A 21,845-nucleotide genomic window follows, 5' to 3' on the forward strand; every position below is an offset into this window, starting at 1 on the left:
CACATGCTCAAACCAGGTGTGTTATGCCTACTTAGGGAATCCAATGGGATGGAGAAAGGAACAGATTATTATAAAATATCTTCCTTGAGGCTTGTGCAAAGATTCTTTGAGTTCTGAAGCTGATATAAGTTTGAGCAAGTCTGTATATGTACATTTCTGGAAATGCAAATGGGCAAAATCAAGGCCACTGAAAGAAGAGAGTGTCAGTCTTGTGGGTAACAGTGACTTCCTGTCGCAAAGGGTTGGGGTTACACTGCAGCTTTGAGATCTCACCCAGGCTTTCAACTGAACACTCTCTGCCCAGACATACTGTGCCAAATGCTGGCAACAGTGGCTGTATCTTTTCATCTGGAGCAGGACCCCTGGGATAAGGCAAACAATTAATTTTCCAGACGATATAGAAATAAAATTTAAAATGTAAACATGGGGAACTTCAACTGCTTAACTGTTTAACAATAACTGTCTTCCAGATTTGGTCCTTTGTCTAGTAGAAGAATCCAATCACTAAGCAAATTTAGATGCCATTGGTGTGTCAAGGAGCCTTACCAGTTTCTTTCAGAGGGCAGCAAGCCCCAAAGATCCAGGCCATCTTCTGTTAAGGTGCCAGTCTAAGTTAAAATGTACATTAAAATTAACTCCCCACATAAGAGCTCTAATAGAAATAAAAAACAAGACTTACTTTAAGAAGTTACTGCCCAAAAAATACCAGTATGGTGCAGAGCAAAAGTGCTATACCAGACAATTCCTAGATTACAAGAAAAACAAGAAATTGCCACAGCTTCTGTTCAGACAAGAAGAACTGAAGTATAGAGCACTGGTCATTTTGTTTCTAAAATACAATGGAAATGCTCATCAAACCCCAGCCTCCCACTCCCAGCATAGGCATAACCACCACACAGCCATTACTTTGTCAAAGCAGACAAGGTTCAGCTGTCCACACATGTTGATCCTCTGTGGGCTGATGCAAAAGATGCCCTTTTTCTTCAACCTCTGCTGGGTATAAATGATTCCTGTTGTCAAGGCAGCTGGCAGAGCTGGTGGGACAGCAATAGTGATAACATCCAAAGCCTTCTTCACCACTTCTCCTGTCTCCTCCTGACATAATAACAAGGACAGTTACGAGGAAGAGAGTGGCAAGAAGTGCTGCTTGCACTGAGCCCACTTCATTGCTCCTCCCCTCCTCTGTAGGTGCTCCAGGCTGTGCGGTTTTCTGCCTGTGGTCCACCACATAATCATCTCCATAAGAAATTAATAAGCTTGATTTAACCAGAGGCTTTAAAGCCTCATCACTGCTAAAGAGCAGCCTCCAGGCCTTCATCCATTCTCTATGGAAACAAACCTGCCAGATTCACAGCCTCCTCCAAAACACATGTGTTCAAACGTGCCAGCTAGATCATTGCACCCTCAGTCAAACCTATTTTCCCATGACACAGCACACAGGAATCTGCTATTTATATGGGCATTTGTCCAAATGCCTATAGGCACAGGTCTGCACTTCATGTTAAGGTGACAGGTGAGACATATGGGATGGTGCTGAAAATGAGGGCAGATTGTATGAGCTAATGATTTCTTCTGACCTTATGTTCTAGGAGTTGTGAAAGAAAATTGCTTTTACCTGCAGGAAGAGGCATGGAAGTAACAGTTACGTTTGTAAAAGCAATCTATCATTTGGGAGCTTAGAGGTCAGTGTAAAACTGACTGCCAGGACGCTGAGTGTAGACACCATTATTCTGGCCAGTTGATAGGAATGCTAAAGAATTGAATGTTTTTCAATTTGGGGTCCCAGGACTGAGACACTGCAAACTAAAGCAAATTTGCAGTTCAGAAGTATTTGCAAACCATCACAGATATCTACTATTACTACTTCTGAGCTTGGGACTTTGACCACAAATCATGCTGCATTTGATGTGCTGAATTTCTGTCATGTTCTGGTTCTCCCTTCATTGATATTGTCTCAGACCAGAGAACACACCAGTTGGATCATATTTTGTATCTCTTTTATGTTAGAATGAAGTACCTACCACCCACCTTTAGATAAACCCTCACAGAAGAGAAAGCATTTAGTACATCCTGTGATTCAATCTTAAAAGATTGACAAGACAATTTCAGCAATTGAGATAGCATCAGCATGTATTTTACATATTACAATGGAGAAGTTAAATTTAAAAAAAAAAGGAAAAACTGCAAAGCAGACACAGGAATATGTTTTTAAACACACTTTGTTTGATATCCTAAGGGGAAATAATCTTCTGAGCCAACTGTAGATTATGCCTCAGGAGAAAAATTATTCAAAAGCTGAATTACAGAATCAACCTTACGACTCGTGACTTGGACTTTACATTGGCAGATGATTATCATGGCATGAAATGATTTCTTGAAAGCTTCTGAAAAAGTTTTAAATCAATTAGGCTTTAAAATTTGCAGAACTACTGTTTACAGTGTATAACTGTTCTCACATTGATGCATGAGAATGAGTGAACAGTTTTAAAAGGGTTTCAGGTGAACCATTTCTCCTGCGTTAATAACTCACCCCATTAAGTGCAAACACACACACTGTGTAGATCATTCCAATGGCTGCAAATGCTATGAGGCACATCAGGAACCGGAGGGCATCCCTGTACAGCTTGAAGTTCATGGGTTTAGGGTAGAGAATGGACCTCACCAGATCCCCCTTGGCTGTGTTGAAACCTGGAAAGACAAATTAAAATCATTCCAAGGGGAAAATATTTTTTTAAAATTCTCTGCAAAGAAGGGGGGGGCTTCAAAATTATTCATAATTTCTGCAACTTATGAAGTAAGGCCCAGGTATTTCATTTTAGTGTATGTGACCTTATCTGCAGAATGTAGAAAGAGTAATTTTTGTCTTAGGCGGAGGGATTTTTTCAATGTCTCAGAAGTAAAGCAAAATTCTTTGTAATTATATGCTGGCAGTTTTTTAGAAGTTATGCCAAGCAAAAAGAAACAATGCATAATCACTTAGCCCAGCCCAGGATAATGATTCTCCATCTGTCTGTTGTAAATATGGATATGTGCCTTTAATTTAATGTGATTTGATACTTTGTCAGACTGCTCCAGTGGAAAAAAATCATGGAAGGAAAAGTGAACTCAAGTGTTGACTGACCAGTCTGCAGCACCACAGCTTTCACTACTCCTCTGTCATCTGCCTTGGTCTGGATGACCTCTGTTCCACAGAAGAGGACATGTTTTCTGTAATCCTCTGCACAGTACACTCTCCAGGGCTTGAAATTATCAGCTTGTGGTAGGTGGATCTTTGTTACTGGAATACTTTCTCCTAGGGAAGATTAGTTCAGATGAGGAAAACTGCAGTAACTTAATAACAGCTTGCTGACTTTCAGATAAGTACCCAGACATCTAGATGGTAAGTTAAAGGTATTTACTAGAGAAACCAGTTCACAGAAATTTTATTTTTATATTTTGACATCTTCAGAGTGAATAGCGCTTAAAGCCTAGCAAATGAGCAGACTGCCAGAGAAGAATTTTCCTCTGCATCAGTACAGCTTAACTTCAGTAAGTCTGAGAACTGAAAGCAGTCCAAGGACTCCAAACCCTGGCTGTAGATGTAGAGACTTGAAAAGAGACCTGAACTGGCATTGCATGACTGCCTTTGAATGGCCACAAGTTGTTCACCTAATTTGAACCTCATGTGAAGGTCACTACACATTCCCTCAAGCATATGGGAACATGATATCCCCTATTCTCCCTCTCTAGTAAAAAGGAGAGCCTTTAGCTCAGTGCTTGACAGGTGACAAATACTCTATTTATGTCAAAGCAGACAGTAAGGTGAAGAAGAAATGTTTTGTGACAGCAGAAGTTTTCTAAATGAAACGTGTTTCTGGAATTTCTCATTTATATGAAATTTCAAAACTGTCAGTTTCAGTTTGATTCAGACCAAGACCAAATTTAAAGACAAGAAATGGAACTGCGACCTCCTCCTTCACCAAAAAATCCTGCTTTCCAGTAACATCTCCCACCTGGTGTGTCCTCCACTGCTATCACAGGAATGTGAGGCTAAGTGTCTGTAGGGCTAAACAGACACTCCACAGGAGATGTTGCAGCAATGAGACATCCAGTAACTGACAGAAACCCCTGCAGCCAGTGTGGACCATGGGCCCTGTGTAGGAACAACTTTGCTTCATATCCATTTTCTTCTCCTGTCCTGCTCACTCCTCTTCACTGTCCACTCTTTCCCTTCTAATCAGATCACCTCTTCCTAAATGTTGCACCCCATTAAGGTAGGAAAGAATAAATTGCCCTTCCTAAAGTCTTTAGACAATTAACAACAATTCAATCTCTATTATATGGAGCCAAAAGAATCCCCTCCTTAGGCAGCTATGGACTGTCTCACAGAAAGGGATGTGCATGATAACTCTGTCTGTCCTGTGTCACTGGCTGAAGCCATGGGGCAATGATGGTGTTCAGGTGGCAAACCTGGGAGGGATGAGCTGTACCTGTCAGCATGCTTTCATTTACAGTGCACTGCCCGCTGACCAGGATGGCATCGCAAGGCAAAAGGGTTTTGCCCTCTTTCAAAATCAGCAAATCTCCAGGAACAAGATAGTGTGATTCCAGCTCTTGGAAATCTGAAAATGAAAAGTAATGCAAACTTTGTGCTCCATATATTTCTCTGTAGCAAGGGGAAAAAATACAAGGAACTAATTGCTAAATAGAATTCTTTGTAATGGCTGATAAACAAAGGACCACAGTAGGACCTAAGTATACAACCTCCAATATTTAAGAAAAGCCTAGGCATCAGTTCTAATTGTAGAATTCCTCCTTATCTACCCAGGATCCCAATCACTGGTTACTGCTCCATTTCACTGACCTAACTGAAAAGCCTTGGATCTAAATTTCTTTATTTGACTTCATCTCTTTGGATTGTGCTCTAGATACCTTTACAATGAACAGACTTTGCATGGAGCAATTAGGTGGACTCACAGCCATCTAATGGGTATGTTTTTGGCTATGTCAGCACTGCTTTAAGAAAAATTACTTCATTTTCCTGACAATTTTCATCTAAGGCTGCACTCAATTATTATTATGTTTGATATGCCACAACATATTTGCAAGTCAAATTAACTCTATGTGCAGAAGCGAGTTAACTGAGTTGAGAAACAGAAGATGAAAACCACTTCAGAATAAATCTGTTACTGTACATGCTTTATGTAAATTGCTATAGAAACAAAGCACATTATAAAAAAGAAGCATAGAGGAGTCACCTTCTTTATTTCTGCAGACAGTGACCATGATGTTGTTATGAGACTCAACCAGTCTGTGCAGTTTAATGGATTGCTATAAATTAAAGAAGAACAAACAAAAGTGTAACATCTTACTTACATGATGCAATTTGTCCACTAACAATCACTTCCTACTGTTATTTGTGGTTATGAGAGCCTTCAGAAACTGGGCTCCAGCTCTACCAGGAACTATACAACCAGAGAGAAAGAAATCCCCCACCCTAATTACACAGAATGTAGCAAAATGTTACCAGGTGAAGCACTGGAATGGGGAAGGGAGGATGTGGGTAGGGTACCACACAGAGATTATGATGACTAGGAGGCCAGGCCATTGCACCTGCTACTACACAATGTCACAAGACTAAACCTCTGAGTAAGTCTTGTAGCACTGTGTGCATGTTGTAACATGCTGGCCTGTCCCAGACATTAAAAGTAAATCTGCCCTGTGGAAAATGTGAGGTGTCTCACCTTTCTAAGATCATATACGGTCAAAAATATTGAGAGGAGAGACATGAAAATGATGGCAATGGCATACTCCATGTAATCTTCAGCAAACCACAGACACACACTGAACAGCTGGAACACGTAAAATGGATTTAGGACCTGTTTGGAGAGACAGCAGTGGTAAAGAGCTGGCCACATTTAAATGGCCCCAATATACTTAGACAATCCAACCTATTAGAAAAGGTCTGGAATAAAAGACATTAAGTATTGTGACTTCTGACCCCCTCAGTAATTTTCTCAGCAGTCACTTTAGTCTAATCAGATGGGACCATCTTCATCTGACAGAAGGGACAAATAATATGGACAAATAGGATATTATTTGGAATGTGAATGACTCAGTCCCATCCTTGTTTTGTTTGCTTCTTACAAGAAATGTAACAAAGGTGAGAAAAGAGCAGATTGTGCTGTGAGCATGGAGCTCATATTCCATAAGCACACTGCCACAAACACCCTGTTTAGGCCACCTATAGGCTGTTCCTGTTTGAAAGAGATATTGGCGCTTTGCGTGGTGCTGTACCCAAAATCATGAGCTCATTGGAGCTCTCTGCAGCTACAGGCATGTACCAGGTACTGCTGTTCACTTAACCTCTGTTAATTAAGAGACAGCCATTGTCTGGAAGGTTTGATCTCCAGTGCAGCTTGGAAACCTTCAATGGCCCTCAGAAGGCAAATAGAATGAGCTCCCAGGACACAGATACATAGAAATACCAAGCAGACACACAGGTATGGAGATGGAGGATAGGAAAAAGGGAGAATGAAGGAATTTATGATGATTTCATGGAACAGCTTTCAACCGGATTTGAAAAAGAAATGTGCTTGAAGAGTGAGTAGTGGGAAGTTATCAATTATATCAATTATATGCACATATGGCCTCCCAAGCAGCTTAGAATAAAAGCAACAGAAATGCTTAACCTCTTTGATGAGTAGTTTCCAAATAGGGATCACTGGAACATCAATAGAGTTTGGCCCACACATAGCTCTCCTGTACGGGATAAAGATACATCACTCACAGATAAAATAGTGACAGTGTCACTTGCTCAAGAAAATACAGATTTCAGTGGTCCTGAGAGCATCTTTTGATCCCAGTTTAAAGGCTGGGAGGATATTTTTTCAAGAAAAGAAATTTAAATGTCCCTACAGTGCTTATGTCAGAAAAGATGGCTGTACCAGTGACATTTACTCATGCAGACAAGAGGTGCAACACAACCTATTAGGCAAATGTTTCCATCATACAAGAATTATTTTGAGACCATAAACAAAGGAATTCTGCATCTAAAACTAAATGATCCAAACCCAAATAATTTTGCAAAAAGTTAAGAATGATTGGAATGTAAGATTTGACATGAGCTAAGGTCAGGAGCTGGATTTTCAGTATTCAATCAACTGAAGATTATTTATTTTTCTATTTCATAAATACATGTTCTGTAACTTGCTTAATGATACAGTAGTTTATGAGAATAAGCTCAATGACTAGAACTAGTCGATTTGGAGCTCCAATGAAGAAGCAAACACACAACATATCTACACTCTTCCACAGAGATTTTCTCTTACTCCAAATAAAAACTGCTTAAAGTTAGTTACAGGACATAGTTATTTCCTGGTTGAGAACAATAACAGTGATGAATACTGAGACACTTCAAAAACTTTGACAAGGAATAAACAACATTCTCTAGCCCTTTTCATTCAATATTTCCATGCAGGGCTGTTTCATCTAAAATTATGTGCATATTTATAAATACACAAAAAATTCGTGGGAAGTGCACCAACAGATCAAATTTACATATCTTTGAAATCCATATGTTGAGTGTTCATGTTTTACAATGAATACCTGACATTCTGTTCGTTGCAGGTGAGACCAGAACCAAATTTATCATGTATAGCTGAGCAAGTGTAGTGGTCTTCTAGGACTCTAAAATAGAAAGGGAGTATGTTCCTTAGGATGTTATTCACAAAGACACTTGACTTCTTCAGAGACTTGTGCAACCAGTGCAGTGAACTCACCCAACTTTCTGGAACTGTTTTGCATAGACATTCCAGACATAGCGGATTTTTTGCACTTGCATAGTTTTCACCTGGAAAACAAGACAGGGACAACAAAGCATGCAACACAGGAAACAAAAACACTCTGAGACTTGCTCACAGAGCTCAACTGGGCATCCTCACTGGGGTCAAGTACAGATCAGGGAAATTTTATGAGGGCAAGGATGGAGAGAAGGCAGGATTGCATTCACTGACACCCTGGATGAATTATAGATTGGGATCCCCCATCTATAATTGGGGAACAGTGCGGGTTCCAGAAAGCTTTACAGATCTTTAGGTCAAGCAAGTACAAAGCAGTTTTCTTTCTGAAGAAAGGAATAATCTTCACTCTGATCTCACAGAATGAATGTAAGAGTTCACTGATGCCACGGGTGGCTACACAAGCAGCTGAAAAAGCCAACAGCTCCTTTGTCTTCTGTCTAGTTTTGGGGAAAGCAAGGGGCTTTGGGCTATTTCCAAGCATGGTGCTGAGTCTTTCAGCTAAACAGATGTGCCAACAGACAAGAAAGGCCATCCCAGGACACTGAGTCACTGCTAATGCTGAGCCCTTGCAGAGCAGTTATCCATTAGGAACACATGCTATCATTTATAACTTGCAAGAGGAGTCTGTCCTGTCTAGCACAACAATAACAAAGCCTATTAGAGATAATGGCACTTACTATGAGCTAGTAGAAGGCAGGGATATATACACCTGTACATATGAGTGATAAAGAAATCAGCTCCAGGGAACTCTCCCTGCCCAGGGCAATAAGCATTATTATAGGCCAATGAAATCTAGACTCAGCTCATCCAGCAACTCAAAATGGAGCTATAACCACAGTCATTAACTTAACAAGAAATCCGAAGTTAGGATTTCATAGGAGCTGCAATATCTGCAATGCTAAAATCTGGAGTGGGAAGCAAGGAACTCAGCTCCCTGTCGGAAGAGGTCCTTGGACAGCTCTTGAGCACTACAGAACACTGTGCACTCAGGTAGCTTAAATGGAAAAAAACACTTTGAAATTGAATTATAAGTAGGGGCTTTTGAATTGCTAGGGGAGGATTAAATTGTTCTCTCTTTGCTGCTTTGAAATCTGGTCTTTACTATATAGATGTTTTGATTGATATGAAAGTGGTGTTTGAAGGGCCTATTATTTGAGGCTATATTTGGCTTTTTTTTTGTTACTAATTTGATACTCAAAAGAATGTTACAGACCTGTCTCCACTTTTTTCATATTGTGCCAGTTGATTAAATTAGTTGGCACTAAACTTTCCTATGTACATTAATATATGTCCACAGTAGAAATAGCAACATCTTCGCACAGCTAAAGTTAGGTTTATATTGAAAATATTTACTTAAAATTGTTGTAGATATAAAAAGTAATTATAGTTAGTCAGAAATTTATTTCCTGAAAGGGAAAATAGCTCTTTTCTGGATTCCTCAGTGAAGTGCTCTAGTACCTATAATCAAGAGCCAGATATAGCAAATGTATCATTTTGCATTCTTATTGCTCACACAAACTTAACATGTAATGCTAAGCAAGGCACATAGCTGAACTGTCTGGTACATGTTTCAGACATGGGATAATTACATTCGATCAGTCCATCATCTACCTTCTCCCCAGTATCTCACTGGGATCTCATATCTATGGGACTGGCAGAGACCAGGATACATTTTTGCAAGAACTGTTAACAGTGACTCCTGTTAACTCGACTCCAGCAAATGCACGTTAAAGAAGAAATTGGTGCATACAAAGGCAAAGAAGCAAAATGTGTTGATGAAACATTTCTGGAAATACTGATCCACCTCAGGCACTTTTCTGTTCTATTCCCTGTCTGCATTCATCTCTGTTTTCATTTTACTGGAGCAGCTGCATTCAGTTCTGCAGTCTCCTTTCAGACATACAGTCAACCCTATACTCCCTGATTCCTATGCCAAGAGTGTTGTATTTTTTTTAATTTGGAACTGATTCTCCACTGCCAGCCCCAGTCTCCTGAAGCTCTCCTACTAATAACATAAGTTTTCTCTCAGAAATAGTGAGAATTCTCATTACAAAACCCCTCAGAATAAGAGAGGGTTTTTACAGAGGTGAGTACAGTTGAATACAGTTCTTTTCTTTTCACAGCTCACTTTTACTCCATGAACCATGGCTGAGATTTGCCATCATCTCCCAGATGCTGCAGAGAATACTTTACTTACTAGCAAACTTGGCTTCATTATGGCTTTGCTGAAGATTGAGTCTTCCTCAGTGGCTGGATAGTCTGATCTATTTTTGATAAATGCAGACACAGAGATCCATGTCACAGTCTTACGAGAATAAGTCCGAAAATCATCCTAAGTGGGTATAGAAGAGAAATGTCACAATTTGCCCCAAACACAGACCAAATTCACTTTCACCTTGGAGTCAATGATTACAGCAGCCTTTCTAGAGTACTACTCTGGCTTTTTTTAAGGACCAGCCAACAGAAGCCTCCCAACACTTGTAATTTAGAGAAAAACCATCAGAATAGGAACAGAACCAGTGTCCTGTCAAAATGTGAGTACTGCAAATACTTCAGTGACCACAGGTCTGGTGTTTGGCTGATAAGGATGGAATGTGAACACCCAGGTCAAGATCTAGGGCAGGCAAACAGCACAGGGCAATCTGAGATGCAGTGACCGTGCTGTAAAGGGAAGATCAAAAGGAACACAGTGCTGCGCTGCAAAATGGATGTTTAGTGCCAGTACCTTTACAGCCACTCCTGAGTTAACACTTCATTGGAAGAAGTGTCAGCACTTATGGCACCTTAGACAAGCTTTTACCACAAACTGAGTTCATGACCTTCCCTTTTTTTTATAAAACATGTTGAACATTGTAACTGCCTGATGACAAGGGTTGGTAGTACAGTCTGAGGGATTAGAGGAACTACTGAATTGAGTAGCCTCATGCTAAGTTTCAGTCCCAAACACTGAACTACATGCATTAAGGCCAACCATGAGACTGACTTACATTCTGTGTGTGAGCAGTTTTGCAGTTATGAAACTTTAATTGGAAAAGTAAAAAAGATTTCTGTACCAAATATGAGCCCTTTGGAATAATTTAATTGTTAGAAAAATAACTTTAATAATGTTTATATATCTTATTTGCCTGCTTTTCTTCTTAAACTGGTCTTTTGAGTAGAATAACATTTATTTTCTGATATTTATCTTTCATTTAGATTTCAGAATGAGTAGACATTGGGATGTAGATTGAGATGGGAACCAGTGAATAACACAGGTGCTCATAATTTGAACTAAAGTGAATCAAAATTCAATAACAAATGTGAGTTAATAGGCTCTTATATTGCAAATGCAGAGATAATGATGACTTAAGAATTAAGGTTTTATGTGAAGCAAAAGATGATTCCAAGGATCAAGCTGATGAGATTACTTGTATCCTCATTAGCAGTAGCCATCACATTTGAGAACTGATATAATCATAATGTAGCACAACAAAACAAAACTGTCATTTTAACACAAATTATTATGAAGGAAATCTTAAATTTTCAAACACTTAGAGCACATTTGAGAAAGCTTCTTGATAACAAGAACATACAATATGATTCAATTCCTGTTTAATTACACAAAGGATCATTTAAAAACTCATTTATTTGAAAAGTGCTTGGCATGGCACATCTTTTTAAAATTACACACAAGAATAGGTAATTAAAATGCAAACTGAATTGAAGATTAAGAAGGGATATTAAGGCTTATATGATGTTTTTAATAAAAGAAAAAACATACCCCCAGACTATTAGGAAGCAAAATGTTTCATTATAAAGTATTCAACAGGCAGATCTGTGATTTTCAAAACCTGGGGTTTTAACTACATGCTGCTGTGCTCATTTAAGAAGGCAGCTCAAACACAGAGGCAGTAAGTGATCCATTCTGCAATTGCAAACACTGAAAATGCCATTGTTCAGAAATCTTTGAAGCAGAACAAATCAAACTTCTGGAAGTAAACCAACTCTGCCAGTTCCTGGAGTATTCAGGCTCAGCTGGTATTCAGACCCAAGTCTCGGTTTACTTCTTTAGTGTTGCAGTAGCTTCCATGAAATAAACCAAGGGTTTGCATATGTTGCCGTGCTTCAGTACAGTCCTCAGCAGGGACTGACCTGTATCAGGAAACTACAGCAAAATGTGCCAGCTCTGAAAGCATTAACTGCAGGGCTGCAAGCTTATTAGACATGGGGAAAGGCTGATGGGAAATGGAAACACAGAGCCAAGAAAACAAGGAGTGTAGGCTTGGCCTCTTCTGTGTACTTCTGTATCCCTCATGACACACTTGGACACTGCTGGGACACTGCCAGACAAACCTTTAATTTGGCCCAGGAAATAAATTTTGGCAGAGAGGGACATCTTTGCCAGAACAGCCAAGTGATGGAAACAGGACCTGCTGGTTACTGCCAAAGAAACAGATGCTTTGGAATCTGGAGCACAAGGTTACAAAGTAGAAAGCACAGGGATAATAGAAGGGAGGAGGAAGGACTGAGAACAGTCTTGAAACCACAGATATTACAGGTTTTATCAGCCCAATGTCTTTCACCTTGTCTGATCAGCTGTTACACTCCATTCCCATCATCATCACACACATAATTTGTGGGATATTTTGAAGTTCTTTAGATCAACAGTGGTACACATAAGATATTATTGCAGGAAACCAGCACTGTAAGAGATTTCAGCCAACTGGATACCTTACAGTTAACTCACCTTCCAAATAGCAACCTACTAGGGACTAATTAAAAGATTAAAGTAGGCACCTACCGTTGTTCTAAGCAGAACAACATCGGCTTCTTCCAAGCTGCATCGGATGCAGTTTATCCACACATGCCACTCTGGCTTCCAGTAAAACAGCAGCCTCAGAGCCCCACAGGACAAGATGTATCCAGCAATGCACAAGGCCCTTCGGCACCCTTGAGTTTTGTAGCCAAATATCTCCTGTACAGCAAAAAGAAGACAAAAATGATTACTATTCCTCCTAAAGAAATGGCTGGAATACTACACCTTCCTGTCACTCCCTGCTCTGCCATAGCTACTGTTAGGTATGGTACTGTGAAAAACAAGCCATAGAACTTGTATTTGGCTACTTTAAGTATCCTAAGCATGATTACCAAAAATTTGCATCTTCAAGAGAATTTTCATCCACCTTCACAAAATTCAGATTGCTGTAGCCCGACCACTATTCTTATGTAGTTGTGAAACTCAGCATGAGACACTGTTTTGTGTGTGCATGAGCAGGAATGATAACAAAATATAGATGTTCAAACCTTTATTCCAAGTCAGGAATTCAGATTTGACCATCAGCTTTTTTAAGGGTCAGACAGCTGAAGAGCTTAAGTACATCTGCACCAGGGGATGGTGAGTGATCAGTGCAGAGCTGCCGCCTTAGAAGTGATCACTGCTCTAGCAGTGATCTGCACTAATGCACCTACACTTCAGAGACTCAGCCAGTGTCTCTGCTTGGTGCCGAATGACACTGTGTGCCTGCACCAGCTGGAGCTGCTGTGCACAGCTTGGCACAGACACAGCTTTTGGAGCTGTTACCCTCTTCCATGACAGCTCCAGTATGGGGATTTTGGAGCTTGTCAATGTGCTATTGGCCTAACATCTAATGATGATGATGATGATGATGATGATGATGATGATGATGATGATAATAATAATAATAATAATAATAATAATAATAATAATAACTGTTAGAAAGAACATCTAATGAACCCTTGAAGAATGCTTTACATGTTCAGAAGGCCAAAGGAGGCTACTCATTTTAGTTGTATGAGTAGGTATTATTATTCCATTTTTAAAGCTGGGGAAATTGTTACATTGAGGTGACTTGCCCAAAACATGTCTGTCAGCATTACATTTTAAGAGCTGCAGGTCTTGGTACGATGGCCAGATTTCCTCTCAGTACTGCAGGGACTCAGTAAATGTGAAACAAAACATATACAGGGCCTTTATAGAGAAGATGCAGCCTAAGCTAAGATGGGAGATTCCATGGCTGCAATTACATCAGCTGACCAGGAGAATTTGCTAGCATAAGGGTTAAGGTTCCTCAATTCCTTCTTCTGAGTATATCTGCAGCAACTGTGTAATCTGCTTCTGAGGATCAGATATCTGCAGCCACAGATATTGCAAGATCCATTTATAAGGTGAGAAGAAAAGGCAATGTAATTGTAAGGATGACTAATGCATAATTCCTGGTTCTGTGCTGGAGTCTTTGCTTGTTATGTGAAATGCAGGCCCTGCCCAGCGGTTCCACATGCTGCCTGGGCACACCTGCTCTGTGACATTCTCCAAAAGACAGACTCTGTCATCCTAGTCAATCTCTAAGAGTTTTCTAAGGGGAAGAAATTGGCAACTGTGAGGAAAAATTATGATAAACAACATAAGAAAGTGGCCTGCATTGCATAGGACCTGCTTATACCACCTGTGAGATGAACACAGTATTTTCAAAGGCTTTTATAATCTCTGAGCAGCCAAGAGAATAAGGCAACTCTGCAGCATATAGAAGGAAGCCCATGGAGGACAGCAAACAGGCAAGCTTGCTAGGAGGCACTTGGTGTGGCAGTTGTGCAATTAATATTCACATGCTCCTATAACAAGGTAAAAGGTCTCCATTCAACTCTCTCTAGCTGCAACCTGACCAAAAAGGTTGAAGAAATAGTGTCAGCTCCCACATACAGAATAATACACAGGACAATGTGAACTTACTCTTCACAGCATTTGCTTACTAGAAGGATCCAGATTGCTTACTAGCTTGGATCCAGACTTCACAGCTTGTAAGCAATGCAAAGGATCTCCCAAGGAGACAGAGACACCTAAGGGAAGAACTGTTAAAAGAACACGCCTTTGGACTTCCTTCAGTATATGGCTGGATCTGGAATAACTGGAATAGTATTTTCAAATTGGGATGGGCATGAATATCAAGGTGGGGAAGAACAGGATTGCTGCCATGTGCATCTGGCTTCTGCCTGTGAATCACTCCTTTAATTTTCAGTTTTTGTTTCTTACACCAGATGTCTGAGGAGTCAGTAAGGCTGTACTAATAGAATTAAGAAGAGAGAGGGTGAATGCTCTGCATATGATTGGCAGTCATTTGGGATCATCATCTGTTGGCAGTCTTCTTCACTGAAATGTTCAATGGTTTCCCAAGTCTGACACAACAACATAACCACAAAACTAGAGCAAACTCTGTATTTCTCTGTATTTTTGCCTAGCAAAACACGCACCAATATATGAAGATATGTATCACCAATATATGAAGATATGTATCACCAATATATGAAGATATGTATCATAGTCCCCCTATGCCAGCATATGTTTTAAGACCTTTTTTCCAGAATAGTTTCAACTCAAAAAGTGATTTGAATCCTTAGATTCCAAGACACTCCCTAGAACCAAGCATGCATCAGTATTCCTCATCTTGAAATACAGAAGAGATGGAAACAAGGAAAACAGCTCATCTTGGAAGAAAAGACACGCTGTTTAAGATATTCATGATGCTGTGTGCTGGATCTTGCTGCTTCTCACAAGGGACTTTCCTGAGACAGACAGAGAGACAGATAGATAGAGGGATACCATTGAGCTCTTCTGACCCTTCAAGGGCATGAATTGCCACATGAACAGAGATTTTGGTTCAGGTTTGTTCCTTCATGTCTTGATGAGTGTGACATTTCTGAATATAGCTGTTTAGGTGTTCTACAACAAGTAAGCTGGGAAAGAATAAACATCAGATGTTAACTGATGCATCTGGATGTCCATGAAGGAATCTACTACCAAAGCAAATAATTTCCCACAGTTTGGAAATGTCTGGAGTGGGTCACCTGGGCCACGTCACTGAGAAGTAAAGCTAGGCAGGGAAATAGACTGAGCTCCAACTTTGACTTGTGCCAAAGTTCTCTGAGCCAGAACCTTTCAAGCTTAACTTCAGCACAGAATGTTCTGTTAGGTTGAGGAGTTTTTTCTGGCCCTGTGCTTTCAGCTGGAAGGATTATAGCAATGAATGCTGCATTCATAAAAAAAAAAAGTAATACATGAATAACTCCTTGTTAAAGCAGAAACTTCTCACTCATCAGATAAGTCAAAATGAAATTCTTTAGAAAAATTCTTAAAACTATTATCTTACACAAAACAGGTGAATATTAGACCCATAACAGAGGTATCCACAATCTGCATGAAGAAGGGAGGAACAGGCACACACATGTGTTTAGGCACATGAATGATTTATAGTAATTAGGGTTTAGAAATTCTTGATTCACTCAGCCTCCGCTAAAAAGATCTCCAAGCAAATGCATGTCCACTATGGCAAACAATACTTTCAAGGCTGGCAGAAGTCCTGCTGAGAGGACTGCAGTAAGAACATGTCTGTCAGGTTAGTTTTATGTTGTTAAGGAAATAACTTTTGCTGTGTTTCACTTCGTTGCACTCATGCAGGCATGCTTCTTTTGAAGAGGATCTAACGAATGCAGATTTTCACCTTGATAACTTTTCTAATGCATGAGCAAGTTTTTGGAGTTAAATGAGTGCATTTGGCATATAAAACAGTTGGCAGTCAAAATTCTGGGTTCTTGAGTGCGTCAGACTAGGAAATGGTGGAAAATAAAATGAAGATTAGCTATCTGTAAGACTCCTCATAGGAGGTAACACCATCTACAGAATTGGCTGGTATACAGTTTCATCTCGTCTCTATATAATTATAAATATAATTTTTAATAAATTGTAGTGTACAGTAAAATTTTGTTTCCTCATCTATTAACATCCCTTTTCTCTTGAGACTTGCAACAGTCACAGGAGCGACTGTAACAAAATGGTTTGACTTGTGAGTGAAGGGTCTAAGAAGGGGCCAGGATTATTGGACAGAAAAAGCTGTCAGACCTGCTCAGTGGCAAGTAAGGTTCTTATCTCTTTTACAATTACACAAAGCCAGCATTCAAGGGCTTATCACTCTAGTGTCCAGCAAGTCTCTGTTACTTATGTTTAAAATAAAAATTGCCTCTAACTGCCAGGTCATCTGCACAGCTGAATTTAAATGCAAATGTCAAACAAACTGAAGCACCTTTTTCTTTGGTAAAAACAAAGCCTGTAGCTACCATCAGGGAACCTAAACAGTGGCTGTGAATGGTCATATTTCTGGCAACCCCAACACCAGGTACCCTATTATGAGCAACCTGTTGCTATAACAACAGTTAATAGGATTAGACTTGAAAGACTGGCTAAGTTTCACAAGCAATTTAATAACTGAATCTCAATCTTACCAACCAGAACCTGTTTCATCAGAGGTTTGTCCCTGTTCTCTCCTAAACCAGCAGTGACATTCACTATTGTTCCATTAGCAACAAGATTGTACCTTTCAGATTTTATTTCAATTTTTAAAGTTACATTTTTCAAATTCAAAGTACATCAAATTCCTGTATCGGATTCCTTTCAGAATTGTGGCCTCTCAAAGGATGCAGACAGCTGCCAAGATGCAGCAGTAAACTGGGGTGCACCAGTTGATTGACTGCAGTTCTTCTGTTCCTTCAGCCACAAGAAATGGGGGAACGCATGCTTAGGACAGGCTGCTGGAAAATCCTTCCCAAAGCAGCAGCCTGTCAAAGTCTATCACCATCTTTTGCACAGCAAGACTTAAGGTTCACACTTTAGGTTTTGTGCAAAGGGAATGATTATTCCCAAGCTGTGCAGAGAAGAACATCAAATTGGCAGAGAGCATAAATCTGTGGTTTTACTTCCTCTTTGTATTCCACAGTAAATGTACTTCTTCTCAAAATCTTCAAGCAGATTTTTCTGAGGGGAAGCATACTATTAGCCCTCTCTGAGGCAAGCTGCTGTGCCTAGAGTTCTCTCGCTCTACTAAGATCTTTCTGGTACTACAAATGGTTATGGAGAAAGAGTTTATCTCATGCTCTGAATATACTTCGGTAAGTTTTAGCTGCATAGCAGAAGAGTGAACTTTAATTCAAGCAAATGTTCAGCAGCAATTATAAAGTAATCCCAAAGACATATACAAGGATATACAGGTTAGATTTCCTAAGTCAGAGTGATTACTCTTAAATCCAGGACTATTACTACTCTTAAATCAGAGTGATTACTCTTAAATCCAGTACTACTATCTTGGTACAGCACCTCAACTGTACCAAGAAATGGAAATAACAGAAGAAAGCTTCAAAGCATTTTGTCTTATTAGAGTTCCCCAACTTTTCTCAGCAAATAGGACAGCTGGTTCAACAGAGGGAAGCATTGCACATCCAGAGTTCAAGTGAATTATTTACATTCTTTCAAATTACTTAAACTATTCCACTCTGGAAGAACAGGCACTTACACAGTGTCAGCTGTTACATTATTAGATCAAGAGATCTGATCTTGTTTGAAAAGTAAGCAACTGCTTGTTAATAATTTGGTTCAGGTAGAATTAAACTGACTGTTGAAAACAGCATCAAAAATATTTTTTATGGCTTTGAATTTAAAAAAATTTAAATTCTCTTTACTTCACATATTCTTCTTCACTCCTCTACTTAAAGACTTCTCTTTCTTTGCAACTACTCTCATTTACATACTACTTTCTTTTTTCCTTCACACAAATACACACATTAGCTGTTCTCTTTTTTCTATACACAGATTGCTTTTTTTCTCATCCTCTTACAGTACTTCATACATCCTCGGGGACATCTTCCTCTATCTCATACATTTTTTCTCTCTTGCATCTATGTAACAAACTCACATGCATTCCTGCCTAAATTAGCATAATTTGGCTACAGTTTTAATTGCATTTTCAACTCAAGGGCTTTACAAGTATTTTTTCTTCAATTTCCATTTGGAAACCCCAGGTGAATGAGCACTGATCCTACTCACTGCAGGCATGGAGAGCACGGCAACTGCCAGACACTCTGGATTCATAGTGAAGACTGACTCAACACTGGGCACACACAGTAGCTGTGCATGGAAAATCTCAGATTCACAGATCCTTGAGCACCAGATTCAGGACATATGGGCTCAGTATGATACTGGTGAGAAACAAAAACATCTTTGGGATAACTGATTCCATACAAGCACAGTTTGGGTGTCCCAGAAGCGCACAGCTGGAAGTGAACGCTCAGGGTACAATAGTGTGACTGTACACAGCACCAGACAATCCACTTAAACCTAATTAGCTCCAGCTCAATTCTGGCATCGCTAGAGACAGCACCGATAGTGGTGAGAGCACAACAGGGTGTTTATAGTCCTAGAAGGACAGGGCGGGGTGGAGCAGAGGCACAAACCCAGCAGCTGTTTGGAGCTGGGGAGCAGTGGCACATCAGCACCAGGGCTAGAGCCAGGAGCGGGGTGCTGCCAGCCGGTTTAGTAACTGGCCGGCGGAGCCAGTCGGGTTCTGCATTGCACGGAGCTAATTAGTCCCCACCCGCAGAGCCAGCGCCTTGTGCTTCCTGCACTGCTCACTTCATGCTGCTGGGTGACTCTCTACTGCATTCCCCAGGTTTGCATTACGCAAAATGGGGCATCTCCCCTTCCCTGGATGGCTGAGGGCTGTCTGAAAATCTACGTTTTTCTTTGCAAGATAACAGGTATCCATGTTTGCACATGACACAGTCTCTTTCACTAGAACAATTATGTCAGTGAGGAGACTTTGAAGACTTCTTCAGGATTTCTGAAAGTGAACAGTTGTGTCAATTTGGAAATGACTGTGTTCCAATAGCTTTGCTATTGAAATCCTGCAGGCACTCACAGCAGTGCTCCAGTGGCTCTGCAGCACAGGAATTTTGAGAAGCACTGCATTTATCAGATATGCCTAAGAACTGTTGTTGTACAGCAGCATCGTGGATCTGACATCTCCAGCAGAATCTATCAGAGGGACAGAATCCATGTGAATAGCTGGCTCATAACACACAGTAATGCCAAAGCAGCTCAGAAGCACTGAATTCACTTCAATTGTCTACTGGCTTTACTATTTAACAGCATTGCCATGCGGGAGACCAGAGATTTTTGTGTAAACATAGGACTTGTTTGCAGATGTTACAAAATGCATGCAAACATATTTCTCCCTGGGAAACTCTGGAAAGAAATATAGTATTTCAGTATTTTAGGAATCCCAGCTTCGGAGATAGGGTTGGCAATTCAACAGACTGCATTTGTCAGTAATTTATGCAAACATAACAGGTGTTTTTATGTTCTGGAGAAAGCCAAGGTTTCCTGTTCTCTAACTGGAGCTGATCCTGGAGACCTGCTGTCAAATGGTTAGGGATCCCAGTCTGGCCCATCCCTCAAGCTCATATTAAACCATCTCCATCTAGGTTTGTAACACCACATGAATAATCTGTTGAGCCATCAACCCCTGTTGGAGGGGATAACCAGTTAAATCCAATGGACACAATCAACCTTATTTTCTTTCTGCTAAAAAAAAAATTATATCCCTTTCTAACTGTATGTTTCTGCCAAGAAGACATCCCAACTAGCAATAACTCAATTACAGTCTGTAGCATTTTATTGCAGAACACGTGCCACCTTCTGCTTCAAGCTAAGAAATACCTAGACAGAGATACAACTCACCATCTCATTCTCTTCTCCCTGGTTAAGCTGTGCATAATGGTTCTTGGCAGGATTTTCCCCCATGAAATGACACTCTGGAGACTTTCTACAGCACCCTCAGGACGGGTCTTCAGCATAGTGTACTTGAACTTCTACATTGAGGAAGTGCTCTAAGTACACACCTTCCTTATAATTCTGATGATGTTTGAAGTAGGGAGCTCCTCCCTCTCTGGGGTTAGCAGGTAACACTTTATCCCTCCCTCCATTCTATTGTTGGAGTTTTGCAATTGTGAGGGTTCATGCAGAATTCAGTCAAAAATGTAAGAAAGAAAAAGTTCAATCTTACAAGTGTTTGACACAACATGACTCCAGAGCATAACTCTGGTAGGTGCAAGCAAGCACTGCTGGCACAAAACTTTTAGGGGAGGGCAAGAGGGGAGTATTTTTCTTCAAGAGATTATGGAATCACAGGAGACCAGGAGTGTGTCCAAATAAGAAACAAAATAACCATTGCTGTTGTTAACACTCTTAGCAACCAGTCTGAGCTAAGTGTCCAGCAGTGATCACCACATAAACTGTAGAAAATAAATCAAGCTCTGACACTGTAAAAAGGGGCCCCAGCTTGTGCAGGTGGATTTGTACACTGACTGTGTGTCAGGATTCAGCCAGGTAGGATCTGTAACCAGGAGCTTTATTCATTATTGAGAATATCCTCATAGAGCGTCTTCTGTCCTCGCCATATAACTTTGGGAGACATCACTGAAGTTATTTACTCACTCCTGGGGAAAACTGGAGTTTCCCACTGATGTCAGTCTCTGACCTTTAAATCAGAGCCAAAAGGAAGCTGGCAGGAAAACAACAGAGAGTTTTGCCGCCTCTTCTTTTTTCTTTTTATTTTGGGGGGGGGGGGGGCTGCATTTGCTGATTAGCCTTGTGATTCATTCCCATTCCACTACTATTTCCTTGTACTTTGCTACTTTTTAAGAAGTTACACAATATTTTAGGAGTGAGGTCAGGAAAGGCAAACCTGTTCTTCCAGTAAGTATGTTAAGAAAACTAAAACATTACTTCTAGGGTGACTGAAACAGATCAAGAGGTATCAAGTTAGTTCCTATTCCTCAGCATTTTGCTGCCATGAGGCATGGACTTGTACAAGTCCGTATCTCAAGCAACAGGAAAGAGCACTGCCTATCCTCCAGTGGGCAGGCTCAGAGGATCTGAAACGGAGAAATGCAGGAAACAGAGAAGAGAAAATGAAGGAATTAGGTCAGTTAATACAAACAGATATGCACCCATGCCCAGCACAGGGACAGATGTGTTTGAAAATGCTGGTGTTAAGCACTGGAGGCAAGTTGTTCTGCCTTGAAACCTACCACACCTCTAAAAGGAGCCCAGGCCAGAGGCTGCGCTGACAAAGATATATCTGTACTAAGCTTTGTAAGGGTGATTTATTGCACAAGATCAAGGGGGAAGAAGGTTCTCTCCAGACCCAACTTCAGTGCTACCCTCTCTTTCCTGGCGCTGCAACT

The 21,845-nt window shown here is 40.4% G+C and overlaps 1 protein-coding gene across 1 annotated transcript in view; it reads right to left on the reverse strand.

Moving 5' to 3' along the window:
- ATP13A4 (ATPase 13A4) overlaps positions 1-20,400 on the reverse strand; it is a 36,733-nt gene extending 16,333 nt beyond the window's left edge. Inside the window, exons 1-13 of the mRNA XM_030954431.1 lie at positions 20,338-20,400; positions 12,562-12,735; positions 9,979-10,113; positions 7,761-7,831; positions 7,588-7,668; positions 6,672-6,741; positions 5,724-5,858; positions 5,238-5,310; positions 4,470-4,601; positions 3,122-3,292; positions 2,531-2,688; positions 907-1,095; positions 547-608 (exon numbers count right to left, since the gene is read on the reverse strand). Coding sequence (XP_030810291.1) covers positions 547-608; positions 907-1,095; positions 2,531-2,688; positions 3,122-3,292; positions 4,470-4,601; positions 5,238-5,310; positions 5,724-5,858; positions 6,672-6,741; positions 7,588-7,668; positions 7,761-7,831; positions 9,979-10,113; positions 12,562-12,735; positions 20,338-20,400 — 1,514 coding nt within the window. The remainder of the gene's footprint in view (positions 1-546; positions 609-906; positions 1,096-2,530; positions 2,689-3,121; positions 3,293-4,469; positions 4,602-5,237; positions 5,311-5,723; positions 5,859-6,671; positions 6,742-7,587; positions 7,669-7,760; positions 7,832-9,978; positions 10,114-12,561; positions 12,736-20,337) is intronic.
- Positions 20,401-21,845: the final 1,445 nt, after the last annotated feature.

This window comes from Camarhynchus parvulus, chromosome 9 (genome assembly GCF_901933205.1).
Source record: "Camarhynchus parvulus chromosome 9, STF_HiC, whole genome shotgun sequence".
In the NCBI taxonomy this organism is placed as follows: Eukaryota; Metazoa; Chordata; class Aves; order Passeriformes; family Thraupidae; genus Camarhynchus; species Camarhynchus parvulus.